General features: G+C 42.0%; 2 protein-coding genes across 2 annotated transcripts; both read right to left on the bottom strand.

Moving 5' to 3' along the window:
• Positions 1-5: 5 nt before the first annotated feature.
• Positions 6-6825, bottom strand: LOC118686895 (NADH-cytochrome b5 reductase 2). The gene is made up of 9 exons (XM_036383408.2): positions 6712-6825; positions 6416-6562; positions 5702-5774; positions 4505-4611; positions 3407-3536; positions 2606-2689; positions 2022-2107; positions 1368-1467; positions 6-459 (listed from the first exon to the last, which is right to left on the bottom strand). The coding sequence occupies exons 1-9, from the start codon at positions 6724-6726 to the stop codon at positions 287-289; spliced, it is 915 nt and encodes a 304-aa protein (XP_036239301.1). The 5' UTR covers positions 6727-6825; the 3' UTR covers positions 6-286.
• LOC118686959 (ovochymase-2) lies at positions 6757-21221 on the bottom strand. Its single transcript, XM_036383580.1, is given in 19 exon segments — positions 6757-6985; positions 10237-10409; positions 11330-11462; positions 11875-11887; positions 12166-12344; positions 12948-13051; positions 13054-13154; positions 13774-13856; positions 14859-14987; positions 15739-15838; positions 16232-16348; positions 16673-16813; positions 17245-17390; positions 17490-17580; positions 18346-18369; positions 19484-19591; positions 19594-19656; positions 19747-19753; positions 21168-21221. Coding segments are annotated over 19 exon segments (1995 nt in total).
• Positions 21222-21554: the final 333 nt, after the last annotated feature.

Below are 21554 nucleotides of genomic sequence, written 5' to 3'. Positions count from 1 at the left end.
ATCCATGTGGATGACATTTCATCTTTATTTTTTTTTCCCTCAGAATTAATATTTTATGCTAATTCCAGAGGTAAGACTAAGTAACTCCCATACAATTCAAGATGACATCTCAACTTCTTAGTATTAAAACACATAATGTAATTATGAAGTTATAAACCTGCAGAAATAACATCAAGGTGTTAAAAAACACACACACACAATTCCTAATTGCTGCACAGTTGCACATCAACTGTTCTTGTAGAAAAATATGCAGTACTTCCAAAAAAGGTACCAGGTGACATCAGTATTAGTAAGCAAATGTACTGCTCTTGGGATAGCCAAGCTTGTCCAGGTTGGGCTGACAGGCAAACTGAATCATTGGTGGTGGCCCACACATGAGAATGAGGGTCTCACTGCCAGGGGGAGGCAGGTGGGCTCTCAGCATGTCTGCAGTGACAAAGCCAGAGCTGTACTTCCAGTCTGCAACAAAGAAATTAATTCAATTACTCTGAATCTCTGTACAGGCTGAAACCTCTTTAAACCTCATTAAGTAGCTGGAGAATCAAGTAATGGCACCATCACTGCAAGCCAGGACAGGGTTAAATTTCTCACTCAGCTCAAACCTAGTGATCCTCTTCCACAGGGACAACAAACATGTGGATAACAAGGATTTGGGTGATAAGACATAGAGGTCTTAAAACAATAAATTATAAAATTTAAAAGAAATGAGCAGGTAGAAATAAAAAGGAAGAGTGAATCAGCTTTTCCAGTGAAGTGGGGTCACCCAGTGGCAGGGAGAGGTATTGAGACCTGTACCTTTTTTTTTTTGAGATGGAATGGTGAGGTGACAAAGTTTAATGTCAACAAAAGCTCTGCCATGTCGTTTAGTGATAAGAGAAAACAAAAGAGGAAATGCTAAACTGTTTCAAGCACTAGTATAATTGAATGCATTTGCCATTTGAAGTGAGCCAAGAAGCTTAATCTATACACATGGCAACTCTGTTTCACCAGAATCTAATCTGGAGCTGCTGCAAAACAAAGATGTGCGCATAATATTTACAGGTATTAAACAATTTAGTGCCAACAGCATGCTAACATAACTTCATTTGGGAGATAGCCCAAAACAGAGCTGAACTTTTGATGAAAACTCTCAAAAACTGGAATACATGAAAAGATGCACTGAGTAACACATCTGACCCAAATGAGGTTAATTGTGAGCTCCCACTTTTTAAGTCCCCACCTGGCTTAGATCCCTTTTTAAAACAGGAGTGTGGGGTAAGGTTTGTTTCAAAGGGTAAGACAAGAACATTTTACATTACTCTGCTGTCCCCTTGAGCACGAGTGCAGCTCTGACAGGGATAAGCAAGGGCATTTCCATGTGTCCCTACCTTTTGGAGGTCTGTCCAGGGTGTACCACAGCACAAACTGCTCAGGATGCCTCTTGGCAATGTCTTCTAGCTCAGCTCTCAGCAATATATCATTTTCTGTCTGCAAAATAAGAATGCTGGTTAGCTCCAAACCATCCCAGGAGCCCTCTGCTGGGAGCTCATCTGCCATTCACAGCAAATGCAATGATAAAAACTATGTAAATCAATAAAGTCATTGGTATTTTGTCCCCTCCATGGCAGCTATTATCATTACAGGCTTCTGTAAAGAACAACAAACTGTGAGACCTACAGCCACCTAAACACAGTCCTAAAGATGGCAATTAGAACAACTTTTTAATCCAGGCTAAAATCACGAGCTGGATTTGTCCCTGACCCTGGCAAATGTGTCTGGACCAGCATGGTGAAGGTTAGCTGTATAAAAAGATTAGTGGAAACGAATCCTTTTTCCTTGAAATCAATGAAGGACTTGGATGAGCAGAGGGATCAGGATCTGGTTGCTGTATTTACTCCCTAATGTAGGAATTCAGTGAAACTATGAGGAGACAGCTAAGTAGGAAAGAGTATGAAACAAGGGCCATCAGTTTAAAAAGCTCAGAGGCCAGCAAACCAAGTAGGTTATTAAAAAAGAACAAACAGCTAAGTCAGAACACTCACCTGATTAGCAAAAAGGAGGTAACATTTTGTGGAGTCCTTAGGATCATTTGTGATCTGACGGATCAGCTGCAACATAGGAGTTATTCCTGTTAAAAACCAAAATGGTTAAAGTGGGTATTTCTTTCCATGGCTACAGTTTCACTGTGAATGCTGCCTCACTTTAGTCTTCAATGGGATCTCAGTCTGCACAGGGCTACACACCTCTGGATTTCTAATCCACATGGAGTGCAGATTGGGGATTTCTATTATGACAAACAGTTCCAGAACAAACTCACAATTCTTGTATGCAGGGCTTTCTCTTCAGGATTCTCCATCACATAATTTTACCCCTCAAGACATTCTCTTAAAATTCTTTTTGTCACTGATGAAGTGAGTTCTCTGAGGTCACAAGGTCTCAGGCTGCCACACCCCAGGACTGAGCTCAAACCACTAGAATGCCTCACTGTTGCCACCATGAAAATAAATTAATGAAAAGAAATGCAGGTGTGTAAATACTCTGCTACTAAAGTACAGGGGTAGTCCTCACATATACCCAAAAAACATTTTCATTCTCTAGACACCCCACATGATGGGATTAGTTTTACCTGTTCCTCCAGCTATCATCCCAAGGTGCTTTGCAAACTTTTTCTCTGCTTCAGACTTCTTATTAGGCTTGATAAGAAAGGTACCTAGAAGAAATATTCCAAATCTATAGGTACATTAGCTTCCAAACAAACATGGACACAAATTCCATGGGAATAAATTACCACAGGTGATCAATTAATTAAAAAAAAAATTCTGGAAATCCCTCCCTTCTGCTGAGATAGAGTCATCAGGAGAGAGGTCAGCATCCAGACAAGTGCTGAGCACTCTGAGGTGAGACTTAAGTGCACAGCTCCTCTCAGTCAAGATCACTGCAAAATCTTTCACCTGTATCCTACAAGAGGATTACTTCTCTGAGCTTATTTCCTCACAGTCAACTCAGACCTGATTTTAATTATGAAATGGAGCTAGCTCTCAGTCAGCTCAGTCTCAGTAACAGCACAGAGATTCTCAGAGGACATTTTAGGCCACAACCTCACTTGCTTAAGAAGCATCTGGAGCATCTCCCTCCAAATATATAGCTAAGGTATTTTATTTCCAGTGCAGACTTCTCAGTCATATAAGGCAATAGCAATTTTTTTCAGATTTATAGTCCCAGGAGTGAGACACTCATCAGTTATTCCATACACAAAGTACTCTTTCCCATCATACCAACTCTGACAGGCTCATGGTCAAGTCTAGGAAAGGTGATTTTTCCTCTTTTCCACTTAAAAAAATATTCTCTACAGCTGTCAAGTTTTATAAAACACCTCTGAAAATAACCAATACCTCCCTTTTGCTCCCCCACCTTTGCGTCACAGTACCTGTCCCCTTATAGACCAGGAGTCCATTTGGCCCTCTGAAATCAATGGTGTCTCCAAACTTCATGTTATTTAGATACTGGGACATCTTCCCACCTTCTGGAAACTTGGGGTTCACATTTTTGTGGTAGACCTGTAAGAACAATTATTTGCACATTATCAACCACTAACTTTCCTACAGACAGTATCTGTAGAACATAATTCTGCAGGTCTGAAATTCAACACCTGAGAAATAAATCCAGGTAATTCTTTGCTCCCAGTTATCTCGTGAGCCTTGCAACAGGAAGCAGCCAAAAAAAGTAAAATGTGCTATTGGGCACATGTCCCTCTGCTCCCTGCAAACAGCCAGGATAACAGGGATGGGTGGCAGGCAGATTAGGGACTGCTGCCCTATTATGTCACCCCATTTTTGTAGCTGTTCCTTCTGAAAACAGCACTGTTGCATCTTTTCCTTATAAACCTTTCCTAGTCAGCCACACAACAGCTTTTTCAGCTTTCAAAGCATGTAAGAAGCATTAAGCAGCTCATAACAATTCACCACCCTTGTAACATGAAGAACATGCAAAAAATAATTTTAAAAAAGCCTGGATTTTTGCCTAAGGACAAACTCTATCATAGAAAAGGATTAGGAAATCCAGAAGTCCTGGGATCAGATAATCCTGCATCCCCTAGCTTAAAGGATTTCCCTTGTGTGACTTGTTTTCTGCTTAGAGCTGTTTGCATTAAGCAGTAGCAGCAGCACAGGCATCTAGAGGGAGAGAGATCAGTATCCATGCGCTGCCAAGTAAAAGATATTAGGGAAATTCCTAAAGTATTGCCAGGGAAGTGATTCTGTCCTCCCTCTACTTTTCCTCTGCCATCCCTCAGTGCCCCACAGCAGATACACAGGACACAACTTACTATTCAAGGGCAATGAGTTGTTTGCCATGCAGTCACCCTATTTGAAAAATATGAGATTTGATGAAAACATAATCTAAAAAAATTTGAATTAAAGACAACGAAATTTGATTACTAAATCAAAACAAACTATTTCACTAAAATGAAGTGCTTGCCCTCCTTCCAGTTAGCAACTTACCTCTAATAAAGGAAACCAAAATTTACCTTTATAATTAAATCAACATAACCTTTTGCCTCGTCACTGGAAATGGGGGTATAGGCTCGAACCACCAGATTCCCATCAATTTTTGCAGAAAGGTAAACATGCTGGCCTGAGGAGAAAGAATTACAATCTGATTATCTTTTTCACCCATGGAGGACAAGAGAGAAAGGCAGGTATTGTAACCTGCTTGTGTGTAACCTGCATGAGTAACACATGCAATGACAGAGAAAATCTTTGCCATATAAATGCTGCATGAAACATTCAGTTTCTTCTCTTTTTTCAGCACAGAGCAGGCATCTCCCAGGCAGTAATACAGTTTCAGGATCTTATTCCTAAATTTTTAAGAATGAACCTGGATAAACACATGCACTGCAGAGCACATCTCAGCTGGTTTACCATTTGTCTAGTTAATTCCATTACTCTTTTCCATACAAGCCAGAAGAGAGTTTGGAGAAAAACAGGCAGCATGCAAGGACATGCTCAGAGCATGGAATGGGATGACCCTGACACCTGCCACACAGCTCAGGGAACTGCCAAACAGTGCAGAACAAACAGAGCCACATCTGCAGATCAGAGAGAGACTTTCCCCTGCAGAGATTTTCACTGACTCAAGGTCCAAGGTTCAGTGCTATCAGTGTTCCAGGGCACAGCAAAGAAGGCCAATCCTAGGCTGAAATTCGTGCTACAGAATTCCAGATAAAGTTGCATGGAAATGTGTGTAATTCAAAGGGAAGTGCATGCACAGGAAAGGCTCTGAATATTTCAGCATGTTCCCAGGCAGCAGAGTTGCCCCCTTCCTCCTTTACAAGTATTTGTATTTGCCAAAACCATGAGGGCAATTGCCAATAGACTGCCAATTTACTTCCATCTGAGGGGACCAGATGGAAGTAAAATGCAAATAAGAAACATGAAAAAGCTTTGACATACATATACCACTCTTGCTTATATCCTGACTGGTGACAAATTCCATCAGGCTCAGTTCAGTCTCTGCTCCATTTCTAAGCTACACCACACAACTGGACAAAGCACCCACAAAAGATCCAAAATACAACCCCTCTGGGAAACCTGACATTTCTCTCTGAGACAGCAGCATTCAGATGCAGCTTTCAACTCCTTGCTTTGCTGAGCCTTAAATTCACAGTCAGAAGTCCAAGAACTGTGAGAAACCAGAAATACAAGTAATTGTTTACAGTACTTGCCTACAGGTAATCCTAATATGTGATTCGTTGAGGGTAGCCCAAATCTGAATTTCTTGGTATCGTGACTGATTTCCTAAAAAACCAAGGTTAGAATGAGGTCAGCATCACCACTACTTTGAATTTCAAACTCTACTCAACACAATATGCTTCAGCAAGCCTGCTCTTTGTTAGCATGCAAGCCTAATACTGGGAAAGGACACAGAAAACTGCTTTGTTTGAAAAACAAAGTTGAAATAACCAGGAGTCTCAGAAGCCGTCTTCTCCTCTTTACCTTCACAAGGAGTGACTTTTGCCGGCCTGCACAATCCCTACAGCATCTTTACGCAGATAAAACCAGGAAACTCTGTGCCCAAGGCTAGTGAGCACATTGCATGCTGGCAGACAAAGATCAGGCAACACTGCCGTGCAGCAGCTCCGGGCTTGCTTCTCATGGTGCACCCAGGACAAGAACCGAGGGAGGAACACAGCCAGCATACGAACATGCAAAGCATCGGGAAACAGCAGTTCGCAGCATGCCATAAACTCTTTTACACACCCTGCTCTACCCTGGGGGGATCACAGTGTGGCTGCGGGGGGCACAGCCATCCTAGGAGAGCTCCCTGCCCTGCTCTGGGGATTCGATCCCTGGGGTAGCCCAGGGCCAAGAGCCTCCCAGGCCAGCGCACCTACTGCCCTCGGACCCTCGATGCCCCATGTCCCCAGAGTCCCGGGTACCTCCTTGTCCAGCAACCGCAGCGGGTACTTGGCCAGCGGGTCCTGCAGGGTGACGGGGCGGCTCGGCCTCCGCGCCGTCCCTCGGAGAAGCAGCAGCAGCAGCGCCGACGCCGCCACCACGGCCACGGCGATGGCCACAGGCGCTCCCTGGCAGGAGAAGAAGGGCAGGCGGTGAGGCCACGGCGGCCGTGAGGGGCACGGCGGCCGTGAGGGGCACGGCGGCCGTGAGGGGCACGGCGGCCGTGAGGGGCACGGCGGCCGTGAGGGGCACGGCCCTCCCCAGCCCCAGCCCTCACCGCAAACGCCTCCATGGCGGCCTTGCCCGCAGCTCCCGGGGCCCGCTAAGCCCCGGCCGCGCAGATCCCGCCTCGCGCTTCCTCCTCCCGGTTCCGCCTCCTGATCCTTCCTCGGGTTCCTCCTCCCGGCTCCTCCTCGGCTCCTCCTCGGCTCCCGCCTCCCCGTTGCTCCTCCCGGTCCCGCCTGGGGCCGGGCGGGGCTGGGCCAGGACAGTGAGGGGAGCCTCGCTCCGCCCTCAGCCGGGGCGGGTCAGGCTGTCCCGGGGGCCGAGTTCTTGGTGTCAACAGAATCGATGAGGTTGGGAAAGAGCTCTGGCATCACCGAGGCCAAAGTGTGACCGGACACCACCGTGTCAACCAGCCCGTGGCACTGAGTGCCGTGTCCAGCCTTTCCTTAAACACCTCCGGGAACAGTGACCCCGCGGGCAGCCCCTTCCAACGCTTCACAATTCTTTCTACCAAGAAATAGAAAAGGAGGGTGTGAAAAATGCATGTATTTTATGCAAATATTAAAATGAATATTATATGTGTTGTGTTAGAAAGTAATGCTGTATTAATTCTCTTAAGTACTGTGTTAGATATAGTTTTAGGCTGTAAAAAATGTTAAAATAGAAACGATGCTATGTAGGATACTTTTTTTAAAGAAAGGACTCGCAGCAAGATAGCAGACACAGGACACCTAAATCTTTCAGAGAAAGAGAATTTATTGCCCTCTTATCAGAAGAAACGAACTTCTTCCTGCCTCGAAGGCGCTGTTAGGATTCGGAGGAAGAAGTTGACGATGACCACACAGAATCCTGTATTTGAATGGAATTTATGCATCATGTATGAAGTGTATGAATATGCAACTGGTTATTGTTTTTAAGGGTTAATCCTTTGTTAACGTGGGTCCTTTTTCGGACTCGTGCTGCCCATAAAAAAGGTACCCGGACGTCCGTAACTCTTTGTATTTATTGTCTCATATTGTCCTAATTCAATTTGTCCAAATTGTTATTACTCTAATTGTATTACTACTTTTTATAAGCATTTTATTACTATTAAACTTTTAAAATTTTAAAAACAAGTGATTGGCGTTTTTCACAGAGGGCAACAAAGTCAAGCTGGTCAGTTCAGATGAAGAAATAGCAGTGTTTCTGTGCACCCAACGCATGGCAATTAATGGATTCCTAAATGAGAACTAAACATGCCCTCGTGCCGCCTCTGGAAAAGTGCAAGGGAAATAAAGTGAGGGTAAAATTAAAAAAGGAAGATGCAATGAGAATAGGGTTGTTGTGTTCTTTTGGGCAGACCCACAGTGGGAGGAGGCTCAGGAAAGGCACGGAATGTGTTACCTCCGCAGGCAGAGAAACACAGAGAGCAGGACACCATCAGGACAGCATTCCAGAGCTAACCAGAACCACCTGCAGTCACAGAGCCTCACCTAAAAACTAAAATAGAATCCCATTACATGAACCCCGTTGAAAGTAATTTTTTACTATTTTTTTAGTTGTGTTTGAGGTTTTTTTTTAATCAAGATTTCATTTGCATCAGAAAACAGTTTACATTGTTGCTAAAAGGTACTGGCACCTTAAAGAGACCAAAAAGTTGCCACAAACAAAAGCAAAACTAGGCTCCTTGTAAAATCATGCTAAGAGAAACACAACAGGCCAACAACAAGCAGCCAAGCAAAAAGTTAGTGCCATAACAATCAAATCAAAAGCAGACATTTTAAGATAGAATTTAAGATAGGAATTTTCATAAGAGATACCAATTTATCACTGCATTCAATATCATCACAGCTGACATCACCTGTAGTTCTTCCCACACAATTTTTGGTATTCTGAACGCATCCACTTGAAATCCTTGTCTTAAATTAATAAACAGATAAAAGTCACTGTGTTCCTGTTAAGCAAAAGAGAACAGCAGCCAAGAGATAATCCACATCTGCTCCCAGCATAAACTGATACAGTCAGCTAATGGCAACTTCCACCATAACCAAACATTAACAGGCTTCTATGATAAAAATTTACAAAGCATATTTTCCCTCCATTTCTCTCTAAAGATCTCTGTTCAGAGAGCTTGGCAAAGATAAAGCACATAAACTCTATCAATAATGTAACACAGCTGTTAATCTGAATCACTGAATCTCAATTTGCCCATAATTCTTCCACTGCTAAGTATTTTCATAGCTTCACAAAAGACCTCATGCTCAATATTTTGTGGGCTTTTGCCTCAAACTTTACGGTGAAGAGAAGAAAGTGGTGAAATATGTTTACCTTATTCATTGGATAATAAAATCAGTGAGATTATTGTTTCCCCAGCTGCAAAATAAAATTGAAAGTTTAAAAAAAACTAAAGAACCAAAGTTCAAAACAAATATTATAACAAAAGGAGGGTTACTGGCATCAAAATTCTTGTATGGGAAAAACTCTGTAGATATTTTTGCCATTAATATCAACAAAAACTAAGTGAGATATCTTACCTTCTAGTTATTATCTGGACCATTGAGTCAAAGGAGGATTATTCTTTTGCTACCTGTTGTACTATCCTACTAATCTAGTTTTAAACACTACAGCTGAGAGCAGAGGGCTCTGCAAAGCTAATTGGAGCCTGTCACCACAGATTTCTGCATAAGCAGCCTTTTGGACATTAATTAAACTGCTAGTTACAAGTTAATGGATTGATTAATTAGGAGAGCTATCAGTTCTTGCATGCTCCCTTGGCCTGTAACACCTGTCTTTTCAAACATTTTTGTTTAAACACCAAACAATTTGTAAAACCAGAAACTGTCTTAAAAATATCCTGCAGTATTTTTACAGTCTGCAGCACTACATTCAAGGACATGCTTGGCTCATGTGTCTTATTTTCCCTCTTTTTCCTTCTAAAATGGATTAACAGTGTCAAGACTGCAGGTAACTTATGACTGCTCCAACACATGTGAAAAGCCAGAGTCTCAGTTCAGGTGAATGAGCAGTAAATTCCCCCGGGTAAGTATCAGCTACTCTGGAATCTGTTCATCAGTCCAAGAAGCCTGCATGTTCCCACCAAATTTTGTTTTCAATGACATTTGTGCCTTGGGAATGTTTTACGATGGGATCCATTCATTTCACACAATGAAAATGGGGAGCTCTGAAAAAAAGAAGAAGAATAAAATGGGGTAAACTCTGCAAAGATCATCAATGAAGACAGGTTGTAAACTTGTCAAAGCAGACTCAGCTGCCACCACGTGTCCTCTACTTCCTCCCAACCCTGAGAAATGAGGCTGCAAAGTCACAGCAGGGAAAACATTCTTCCACACATGAAATGCAGGAGGGAGTGGAATAACAATAATACAGCTGGAAGAAATAACATTTTCAGAAGTTACTGCTGATTTAAGTTTGTTTCTTTTTTGGGCATTCAGCTAGGGATATTTTAAACAGCCAAGATCTCAGGGAGTACTGGACACCCAAATATAAAAATAACACCCTGAAAAAGACCTCAAATTAATCATCTAACAATAGCAAAAGGATTAATTTAATGGTTGTTTTGTGGGGGTTTTTTCCATACATACTGCTACTATAAATATTCTTCTTGATCCAGTCAAAACAAAACCCTAACATTGTGTATTCTCCTGGGTAGTTCTTCCTTCTACATCCCAAGCCCCAGCTAGTGATTCCATGGAGAGTGTAAAACCTCGAGTTGTCTCCTGAAGGACAAACTAATGGGCCTCCAGAATCACCCTGTGAAAAACACCAATCACTTGTTTTTAAAATTTTAAAAGTTTAATAATAATAATAAAATGGTTACAAAAATAGCAATATAATTAGAGTAATAATAACTTGGACAATTTGGATTAGGACAATACGAGACAATAAAAACAAAGAGGTAGGGACAATCTGGGTACCTTTTTCTGGGTAGCACAAGCCTGAAAAAGGACACACATAACAGAGGATTAACCCTTAAAAGCAACAGCCTGTTGCATATTCGTGCATCTCATACATGATACATAAATTCCATTCAAACACAGGATTCTGGCTGGTCAGTGTCAGCTTCTTCCTCTGAATCCTGACGGCGTCGGCGTCATCATGCCTGAGCAAGGCAGGAGAAGTTTGTTTCTTCTGATAAGGGAGCAATAAATTCTCTTTCTCTGGAAGATTTAGGTGTCCCGTGGCTGCTATCTCACTACAAGTTCTTTCTTTAATAAAAGTATCTTACACAGCATAGTTTTTATTTTAACATTATGTTATAACCTAAAACTGTATTTAACATGCTACTTAAGAAAATCAATACAGCATAACTTTCTAACATAACACACATAATATTCATTGTAATAGTTGCGAAAAGCCAATCATAAAATACACATTTTTCACAACCCTCCACAAGGACAAAGGAACCTTGTCCCCAGCCAACATCACTCCTGCTGTTTTTAAAATCTCAGTTCAGCAAGGAGAGGTCCCATCTGCTCACGTGCTTGGGGTTTTTAATTTTTAAAAAAACAAAGAGAGGCACAACCTTTGTTCAATGGAAGTAACTCTTTTTGCAATATGGGTAATTAAGATCTGACTGCTAAGGAATCTTTCACTGTGAATCACCACAGCCTGTTTGCAAGAAAACAGCTTTGGGAGATTTTACACTTCCACCCACCTGGCCCAAAGGCAACTTAGTCCTTGCCTTCCTCCAGAGGGAATCCTGCACAGATCATCCCCAGGGTCACTTTCCTGGGAAGGTTTATGTAATAGCTCTGACATATGTCAGGTGCCAGGACGGGGACTTCCAGCTGCTGCAGTTCTTTCCTGTCGTGAACGGCGGAAGAATTGCAGCACACAATATGCGTGAACAGCAAATCTCAAAGTTTATTGATAACTCACACATATTTATATTGGTGTTAATGAAGCTTATACATATTGCAAAAGCTGAGCTCATTATTGGTTAAAGCACACTTAGATCAACCACACCTACTTCTATGCTCTAATGATTATTTTGTTTCTATGTTTATATTCTTCTAGCTATTCTACTTAGGCTATCTTCATTTTCTGGCAAAAGATTTTCTCCCCCATCTTCCTGTTGCAGCGAAGGTCACCATGACCCTTGTCAGTGATTGGACACTGATTACTTAATCCCCAGCTTGTTTCCCCTATCTTTATCTAACGGTATCACATCAAAGTGGCCCTTCTCAGCTAGCCAATTATCCAAAAAGCTCTCCACACTTTCCCCTTTTCTCTGTCTTGAATTAAAACACATCATGCAGTAGAGGCATGAATTAGTGGTTCCAGAAGGAAGCTTTACTTCTCTCCTTTTCAAATGGTCTCAATCTAAATTACCTGATTTCTCTCCTCCCACCCATGTCCCTTTATGTCCAGCTGAGTTTACACAAGTGAAAACTTTTTAACACATCTGTTCTCCAAAAACTAACATATAGACAGAAGGACTGTTCTACCACAGGATGTGGTATTTAAAACACAGCCACAACATGCCCGAGCAGCAAAGACTGCATACATGATTCAGGTGCACCCCACCCTGTGACCTCACACATCCTCGAGGGCTGCAGCACCTCCTCCATGGCAGGGAGGCACACTGGGAGCATGGAGGTGGTGAATTCCAAGAGCTCAGCCAGTTGCAGCAGGGCAGTGTCAGAGTTAATTTGGGTGTATAAAATATTTCTTGATTGACCTTTTCTAGGAAAGCAAAGACATTGACATTTTCTGAAAGACTTGGGAACATGAGGCTTTAAGTAACTTTGATTTTATAAATTTCCAAGATGCATTAAGAAGGGAACATAGTTAAAGCAGCTCCAGAAACCACCAGCTTTCTGATATTAACAAGTCAAGATTGTGCATCTGTGACATGGAACAGAAATCATGAAGAAAACTCCATCCAGCAAGGGTAGGAAGAGAGCCTTGGAAAAAACATTTATCCAGTGTGAGCAAAGTGGCAATTTGTGCCCTAATCTTTCTGTCTTGGTGACAGTGACCAGTGAGCACAGAGACAATACACCTCTCACTCACACATCCTCTGGGATTCTGAGCTTTGGAGCTCAGTGAAGGCACAGATCTGGGCTGACAGTCACACAAAAGCTGTTGTGTAAATGCAGATTGGGATCAATGTTCAGGCTGTTGGATTGCTTCATCATGGAGAATTTGGGAATCGCATTTACATTAAAAACTATTTTGAAAGATTGATTTGTATCAATCAATCTGCTGGATGGAAGCAGCAGGCTGCAGGGGCACACCGTGCAGTTATGGACATTCCCAGGGAAGGGCTCATCCCACTGCACTCACCTGGAATGAAGGCAGTGGGCACTTGTGACAACCCAATCTTGGGCAAGGACTGCTCCTCCACAGATATGATCATCTGCAGTTTGAACTTAACTGGAATGTTCTGGCCTGCAGTGTGTAAAGGCCACGAGTAGGGCACAGCTTCTTCACCTCCAGTTATCCTACTGAAGAGGAACCTGGGCTGATTTGAAGGCATTCCACAAGCATCCTCTGAAACAGAAAGCACTGATGTTCCAAGAAGTCTTTAGAGGTTAGGTTAAGACTGGGAGAAGTAAAGAACATTCCAGTTAAGGGCAACCCCACAGCATTTCAAGCTCCACCTCCCCCTTTTTTGCTAAATCTTCTAATTTCCCTCATTTAATAGGCTCTAAATGTTTAGACCACCCTGAGGAGCTGATGCTAGCAAAAACAGAGCTTCACCAAGATGAAAGCTACCATTTGCCTTCAGAAGTTTTAGCCTCAAACCTACAATGAACAGGGACTCATCCAGTTCTATAGACTACTAGAGGGGGAAAGGGCAGTTCTAAAATGCTGATTGTTATTTTCAATTACTCTGTAGTCTTTGCAATTGTTTTCACTAAGGGAAGTTGGTGTAACCTGACATACATGCTGAAATGTTATTGAACTGCTGCACATCACTTAGCAAGATGAAGGAACCGAGAAAAATTAGGTTCTGCTAAAGTCAAAGCATGGAAATGTCACAGTGCATATTTTTATTTCCTCCGAATGTCTTACTAAAAAAATCTGGACCAACTGCAACCATTAGGTATTTATAGTCCAAAAGGTACTCTCTATTCCCATGAAGGAAGCATAACTGAGATTGTCTTACCTGTCATAACCTTTATTTCTTCTTCAGTAACACTCATGTTTTCAAAATCTTCATCTTTAGTTGAATTCAAAGTATTTAAATCTAGCAAATGAGGGTGGTCAGTGTGTTAGCAGGATGTCTTAAGTAATATTTGTATTTTAGAATAACTTTTATTTTCTTATTTTTGTAGAAGAAACAGATTTCTGCTATTACAGTATTAAAGTGCTATTTAAAATGTGCCACAAACACGACTCCCAGGTTTTAGCCAGATTCATTGTTTGTTTTCACCATTCATTAGTCCTTTGTTTAATGCCTGAAGAGGTTCACAATCCTTTTTTTTTCACTGAAACAATTTGTTAGATGAGAATCTCCTAGAGCAAAATAATTCTGAACAGCCAATCTGCGGCCGTGCTGGTGTTCGGAGACCCGGCGATCCACAGCCCAGCTCGCAGTTTCGGGTGCTTGTCCGACCCCAAGTCGGATCCGCACCTGTGGGTCAGCGACTCACGGAAGGGCGGCAGCCAAGATGCACGCAGAAGAAAGGGAGGACTCAGGTGGCAGGAAAAAGTCAGATTTATTATCCAACCAGGCGGGGGAAGCAGGGTGAGAGGAAGCTGTCAGGGAAGGGGGTTACCACCTGAGCAATGCACAATTGGATTACAGCAACTTATAAAGGCAGGGGGGTGGGTATGGGTGTAAACCTTAAACAACGAATGAGGACACAGAAACTTAGATACATACCAGGAGTGACAGGCTAAGCCAACAAATCAAGAAAAAATTGAGGAGGGGCCCCAGCCCCTGACCAATCACCCGACGCCCTGGAGAGAAGAATCTAGAAGAAAAGGATGGGTTGCTGGGTGATGGACAAGGGGACTGGGGTGGGGAAAACCTGAATACATCAAAGAAACCATAGCAACATAGGAGGGGCGAAGGGATTGACATTAAACTGCCTGAGGCAGGGGAATTCCGGGACAGAACTACTTCTGCCCGTGATAGGGGGAACTGGAACGAAACAAGAACAGAACACCACACCAATCCACTGAAGAGCCCTTTGTGCTGTCCCAAGGAGGCATTTTCCCAAGTTTCTATTTAGTTTTCTGTTCCCTGTTAGATGAACAAAGGAAACTGTAGCTCTGAATCCTCCAAAGGTCTCTGTCTCATCAGGGAGGAAGACAACCAGCATCACAGCAGAGGAGCTTGGAGCAGGTGCTGGTAGGGCAAATCCACAAGACTCAACTAAAAATGAGAAAGCAAAGGCTCACTAAAAAATTAACAGATACTTTTTAATCCTTCTCTCTTTCAACAGTGGGTGCACAATATTCTGTATATTCCAGCTTTCAGACAGGAAGGTAAAAAGTAACCATGACCAAGAGATAAGCAGGCTGAGGCTGAAGGACTGACCTATTCCTAGCAGCCTGTTCAGAAGTTTTCTCATCAGAAAAAGGAGTCTCTGGCATCATTTCACAACAGTCTATTGCAGCACCCACAAACTTCCTTACAAATGAAACACCTCAGCTACCTGATTTTCCCTAATCTAAGCACCAGCTTCAAGCAAGTGCTGAGAACAGTTTTCTGGGATAGGATTTCCTCTCATTCACTATAAGTCAAGTGGCAAAAATTTAAAAATTACATGAATGATGCTCTGGAGTGATGAACAGCTGGACTCTGACAAGAAGATGTCTTGGGTGCTTTGTGTGTGATCATTCCTATAGACCCAAATTACCGTGCTATGTATTTTCTTCACTGGAACCAATTCAGAACTGCATTTCACACGGAATTTAAACACTCAAAAATTGTTCACTTCACTGTGGCTTTGCCTCTGTAAGTTGAGAAAAATTAGCAATACCTACAAGCATTTTTCAAGGTACTGAAACTAGTACTATAATATTACCTGAGACTCTGCAAGCAAATTTACACTGGAAAATAGGACTAGTGAAAGTCATAAAATAAATAGAACATCCCCAAAATTAAAAATCAAAAGTCAAAGCTATTTCCTTTTCTTTTCCCACATCTTCATACACAGTCATGGCATCATAGGAGCAATCTTCACTCTCTTCTACTTCAAAAGACTGGTATGTAAGCTTAAAATTTAAAAATGAAAGAGTGAACCTTGTTGTGAAAGTCATATGGAAAAAATTCAAAGATCTACAGGGTCTTTACGATTGTGAGTGATTCCTGCAAGGTTTGGTTTCTGTGACATTCAGACCTCTCACAGGTGATACATAAATATTAAATTTTCTAGAAGAATCTGTCATGATGAAATTTAACCCATGAAATCTTATTTTACTATAACCTAAAGGACAAATCCAAACCTATCTGTCTTTTGGGATGGATAGTGATTCCTTTTTACTGCATCCAGCAGCATCATTCATGCTCATGTTGCTTGATATTGTTTGTCCTTAGCTGCGTCATTTCTTGTTAACTCAGTGGTGCCCATTTCCATCATGTAGACCCAAAAAGGGTTCATGTTATATCTTAACTACAAGGGCCTCTGGAGCACAGATAATCCACTGACAGCCTGCCAGGTTGCTGCAGTGCTCTGGGTAGTGCATACTCTCCAACACTCCTTCTTCAAGAAGGGACTCACAGCCAGCAGCTGGAAATGCAGGCAGAAAAAAATGGAAAGGAAAGCACCAGCTAGAAGTGCTGCCAGAACAGGAACATCAGGAGTTCTTTTAAGACTCAGCAGGTGGCACTTGGGCCCATCCTTATGGCTGGTGAACTGCTGTGCACAGAAAAACCAAACACAATTCTCCAGGACATGTTTTAGCCTCAGCTGCCTCCCTCAAGGCCCCCCAATGAAAGCATCATCCACACAGAAATACCAAAGGGGTTTCCTCTGGTTTGTTTTCTCTTGACATTTTTTTTCCAGGTCCCCACCCAAGAGTGTAGGCAGGCACATTACTTGGTTTAAACTTACCAGGAAGAATATCTGGTGTAAGAGCTTTGTAGGTAATGGAAAAACCAGTTCCATAATCCTCATCATTAGAAACAAATTTCAGCCTTATGCTGTTGGAGCCAATCAAAAGAGATAATGAAATATCTTCTCCACAGAATTTCCCTGAAACATAACATTAGAGAATAATCACTGTTTAAAGCCTTCAGTTACTTGAGAAAACTTGCATGTACCGTTTTTAATACTTAGCTATAAAATTCTAGGATTAAAGAGAAATTTCCTATTCATCCTTCTACTTTCCTTATTAACCCATTATCCCAAATAGATTCACCCTATTAAAAATTGAAAATCATTGACACCAGAAATGTGATACAGTTCCCTACCAGGCATTTTCCAACCTCTTCACCTCCCACACTCTTTTTCTTTTATTTCAGATCCTATGTCTCAATGTATCAATCAAGCAAGTGAAACAATCAACCACCACCTCATTGGGTGCCCTTGCTGTTAGAATAAGGAGTGCTCTGACAGGTTATAGATCTCAAAGACCTTTTCCATCCTGAATGATTGTTTCAAAGAACAAGGGTACAAAAACTCACCCACGAGTGAGTTTTTTATCAGTCTGTCATCTTTTGAACAGACTGATAAAGAATCATAGTCACAGAACATTTCTGGCCAGAAAAAGGGGGAGAAACAAAGCCATATGTAATTCCCTTCTGGCACAAATAGAGTCCATACACACAATCTGGAATAAGAAATCAGTTCCCATTCATAAAAATGCAACCAAAACCTACACTTGTATAGGGAGTATTCTCTGGGGGAAGACATTGTTTTCTCTGCTTACTGATGTTTTTTATAGAACTGTTCAGGCCTTCCAGGAAAATGCAATTCCCCTTCACTCTTGCAGAGTTTGCCATCCTGAGCACTACAAAACACTGTGAGTTAAATCATAATGGATGGAATTAGGTTTGACACATATGCAATCTGGTGTTCCACCAAAAATCTCAAACATCTGGAGGATATTGTGAGACAGGGTTGCTGAGCTGCACTTTGTTTCTCCTGGCAGACTGATGCTGTGTCTTCTCTTTTCTCTCTTTTATTTGGAATTCTGGTAAATCAGCTTTAAACCCCATCATCTGGGAGCAAGAATGAAGCCCTGCCAATGGACTCTCATTTTTTTGTAAATGGCAGTGCTTACTTTTTACCTTAAAGAAACTCTTGGCTACATGAAGATTTCATTAGAAATAATTTTCAGTGAGGAAAAATGGATACCCCAGAGCATAACAAAAGTGTTCATGGCAGCCCATGTGAAATAATGCCCTTGGTTATGTTACAGCAGGAGACTTTTGCAACAGTTCAAGGTGCTGCTAAAAATTACTTTATTAAAGGAAGCAGAAGCTGTCCTATTTGGTCAAGTGTCAGCAGAAACACAACACCACAAAAATCATCTTCTCTTGCCCTCCCTTCTCATTGCAAGGTAACCCAGAGAGAGCAGCATTTATCAACTCTGTAAACACAAACAATTTAAGGAGTCAAGTACTTATTAGAATATTGCATCTGCAGCATTCTGGGAAGACCAATAAAAACTGGCAAAAATGTTTTCAAAACAGTTTCTTCCTTTATAAATTCCAACTATTTTGGGGAGGGCTTTTTATGCTTTAACACAAATAAAAGATATTGGGGGAAAGTAATGTACTCACCTGGGGAGATTTTCACTTTCAGATCTAATGAAGGAGGGATAGGGAAGGGGGAGGAAAAAGAAGAATCAATTCTTGCAGTTTCATAGTCACAATTTACTTTTGTCCATGTGAAATGGCAATTTTGTACAGCTGGCACTGAGGCAACTCCCAGTGCTTTTTGGGGACACGGTGCCTTACAACAAACTAGGGCTTGGAATCAAAACAAAATTGCAAGTTCAGGGAATGCTGACATTGGAATAAACATTTCTGGGGTAGCCACTATCAGGATGAACCATGCTTTGACAGGCCACCACTCAGTCTGAGCAACACTTTTTCAGAAGCTAAACTCTTTTCATTTTTCTCTGACATTATGGGGATTCCTTCTTTGAATCATCAATTGAAGATGGCTTCTAATAGGAAATTTTATTTTTCTGCTCACAATTTTTTTTCTTCCCATTGACTGAACCTCATAAATAACCCTCCCTCAGTTTTTTCAGTTCTCTGTGTAAGTTTTAACACAGTCTCCAAATCCCTTTAATGAAATTAGCCCAAACTAGAAGATGTCAATTCATTTTCTTATAACTCTCAGTAAAGTTCACCCCTGCCATTTATATCTCCAGCTCCATGATTTTGGCAGTGGTGCCTGATGGTCACACACTGTTCCCCAGCACAGAGGGAATTCATGGCCTTTTGAGAAGAGTGAACAAAACCACAAAAGCACTTCTGAGTGTGACTTGTCCCTATGTTGTTGTCAAATGTCTGAGCCAACATGTTTTAGTTGAGAAAAATGACAAGTGACTTCAAAGAAGTGCACATGGAATCTCTGATACTTTCAACTGGTGAATTTCCACTTAAAAAAAGAAAAATTCTAATAAACATGCTAATAAACATGCTAGCTGCATAAAAGAAGAATTCTAATAAACATGCTAGTTGCATAAAAGGATCATTCTTAAAAAAAAAAGGCCCAAGTAGGAAGTAAAGTGCATTTAAAATGCTCTCAATTTGGTTTTGACAGCTACCTGTCATTAACACTTCAAGGGACTGTGAAACGCTGCAGTGCTTTGACAGGAAATCATGTAAGTGCTGTGTCCTGAGACAAGATAAAATTAAATAAAATGTTCCCAGACAGAGGATTTGTCACAAGCGAGGGATGCATAACTGTGGGACGCATTACTCAGCACCATGCTGAGGTCTGGGAATATTCCCAGGGATCCTCTGTTGTAATGTTTGTTCTTCTCACTCCCTCTCCAGCCATAGGCACATCCCATCCCCAGGAGATGACACCAGCAAGGCTCCAGGCCCCAGGCTTGCCTTGACACAAAAGGGGTCTCCCTGGAAAAAAGTCAGCAAAATCCCAGGAGCCAGAGCTTGTACAGCTGAGAAAGCCTTAAAGAGTTTGTTGGGGTCTCTTTTGTGCCTTACTGAAAACCTGCAACACAGGGGACAGTGAGTTTTAAAAGCGCTGTAAAGACACACACATTTTTGGGGTGTTTAGTCAGGATTGTCAAGAAGGGGAGAGACAGACAAATTCCCTCATGGGTTCATCTCTGATGTGCTTGAGCATGTAAAAAAGGAGTGAGGAACAATCACTTAACCTTTATCCCACTTCCTTTCCTTCCTGTAATCCAATTCTTTCCAACATTAATTAATTTGTCAAGTGTTCTGAAGTTAGAAAGCCCTAAGCATTATTGCACTGGGGTACATTGCAAAATTGCTCTCAGAACCTGTCCTACAACCCATACAATAATTAAAAAGGAACCATGTCATTAAGTGCATTGCCCCATAGGGGACTTTTGAAAGAATTCCTACATCCAAACCTCCCAGTTTACAGGGAATTTGTTTACTTTGTTTACAATGTGGTTCTGCTGGAGCAGGGATCCTGGACAAGGGGGGAGTTTTCCTCTGCAGCTCCAGGGCTGCTGGAGATGGGCCTGGGCTCCCTCTGGCAGTGCAGGGCAGCAGAAAGCTGCTCCTCTGGGAATGCAGTGGGCAAAGGCTGCTGGGCTGTTCCCAGGCCTCAGATTGGATCCAGGTAGGAATGCTTGGCTCCTCCCCTGGGCGGAGCATCTCCCCATGGGATGGTGGAATTTGATCAGCCACGCAGGGACACTCTCTGGCCACGGACAGAAGAGATCTCCTGGAGGGAGGATTGGCTGTGGGAGAGAGAAAGAAAAAACTGCCCAAGAACAGAACAGAACTGCCCCACCTCTGACAGATGGGGACAGAATACACACCCCCATTTCCAACCTAAGACACCAAATTTAATAGAGCATGGTTCTTCTACACACCATCACTGAAGTCTTTGCTGTAAAATACTGAAACGCTCTCTGAAACTTATTTTTTTGAAGCAAAATGAACTTACCATGGCATGATTTGCTAGCAACTTACCCAGGCAGATCTACACATGGAAATAGAGCTCACATGGAGAGAATATCAGTTGCTATTTGTCCCAACAATTTATACAGCTTTTGAGGAGACAAAACTTTATTTCCTGCACACTTTATATTTAGCCAATATTACAGACCTGGGAAACACACCACAAGTTTATAATGTTGTTGGCAGCATGCTCAGTGTTTTATTGTTTGGCCAAGGGCTCCCCAGTAACTATCCCCCCCCAATCCACCATCAGTGACCACCCCAACAATCATTTATGTATTTATTCAATTCTAGTTTTTCATTCTTTCCCCTGCCAGTCAAAGGATAACGAACCCCAGCTTTTATTCTGAATATGCAGTTTTATAAGAATTGAATATAAACCCTGTCCTAGAAACTTTGAATTGCAGTTGTTTTGGGGTTTTTTTCTGGTATAGATGCAGAATTTATTATGAGTGCAGTTTTCCTACTAGTCCTGAAGAAATCTCTATTTCTGCCACTTCTGAAACCCATATCACCAACATGATTCCACCACTAACCAAAAACTTTTTAAAGCTGCTTTCCTTCAGGGATTCATTTGTATTTTACAGGGACAAAACAAACCCTCCAGACCCCCAAACCAGTTCCATGTACAGCAGAGCTCTGCACTCGTCCACCACAACAGAAGGGCATAAAAACAAGAATAAACAATCCCTGTGGTTATGAGTGATGCTCATGGGCCACTGATGTGGAATAGAAGATGGAGAAACAATGGGCAGATGGAGAAACAATCCAAAGCACATTCCAATTTCTCATAGAGAGGCATCACTTTCTGTGCAGCACCAAAGGGGTCAGAGAGAAAAAGCAGAGGGGCACAT

The sequence above is a fragment of the Molothrus ater genome, chromosome 6 (assembly GCF_012460135.2).
Source record: "Molothrus ater isolate BHLD 08-10-18 breed brown headed cowbird chromosome 6, BPBGC_Mater_1.1, whole genome shotgun sequence".
NCBI lineage: Eukaryota > Metazoa > Chordata > Aves > Passeriformes > Icteridae > Molothrus > Molothrus ater.
The sequence above is the reverse complement of the archived record's forward strand: the minus strand, read 5'-3'. Positions and strand labels throughout refer to the sequence as shown.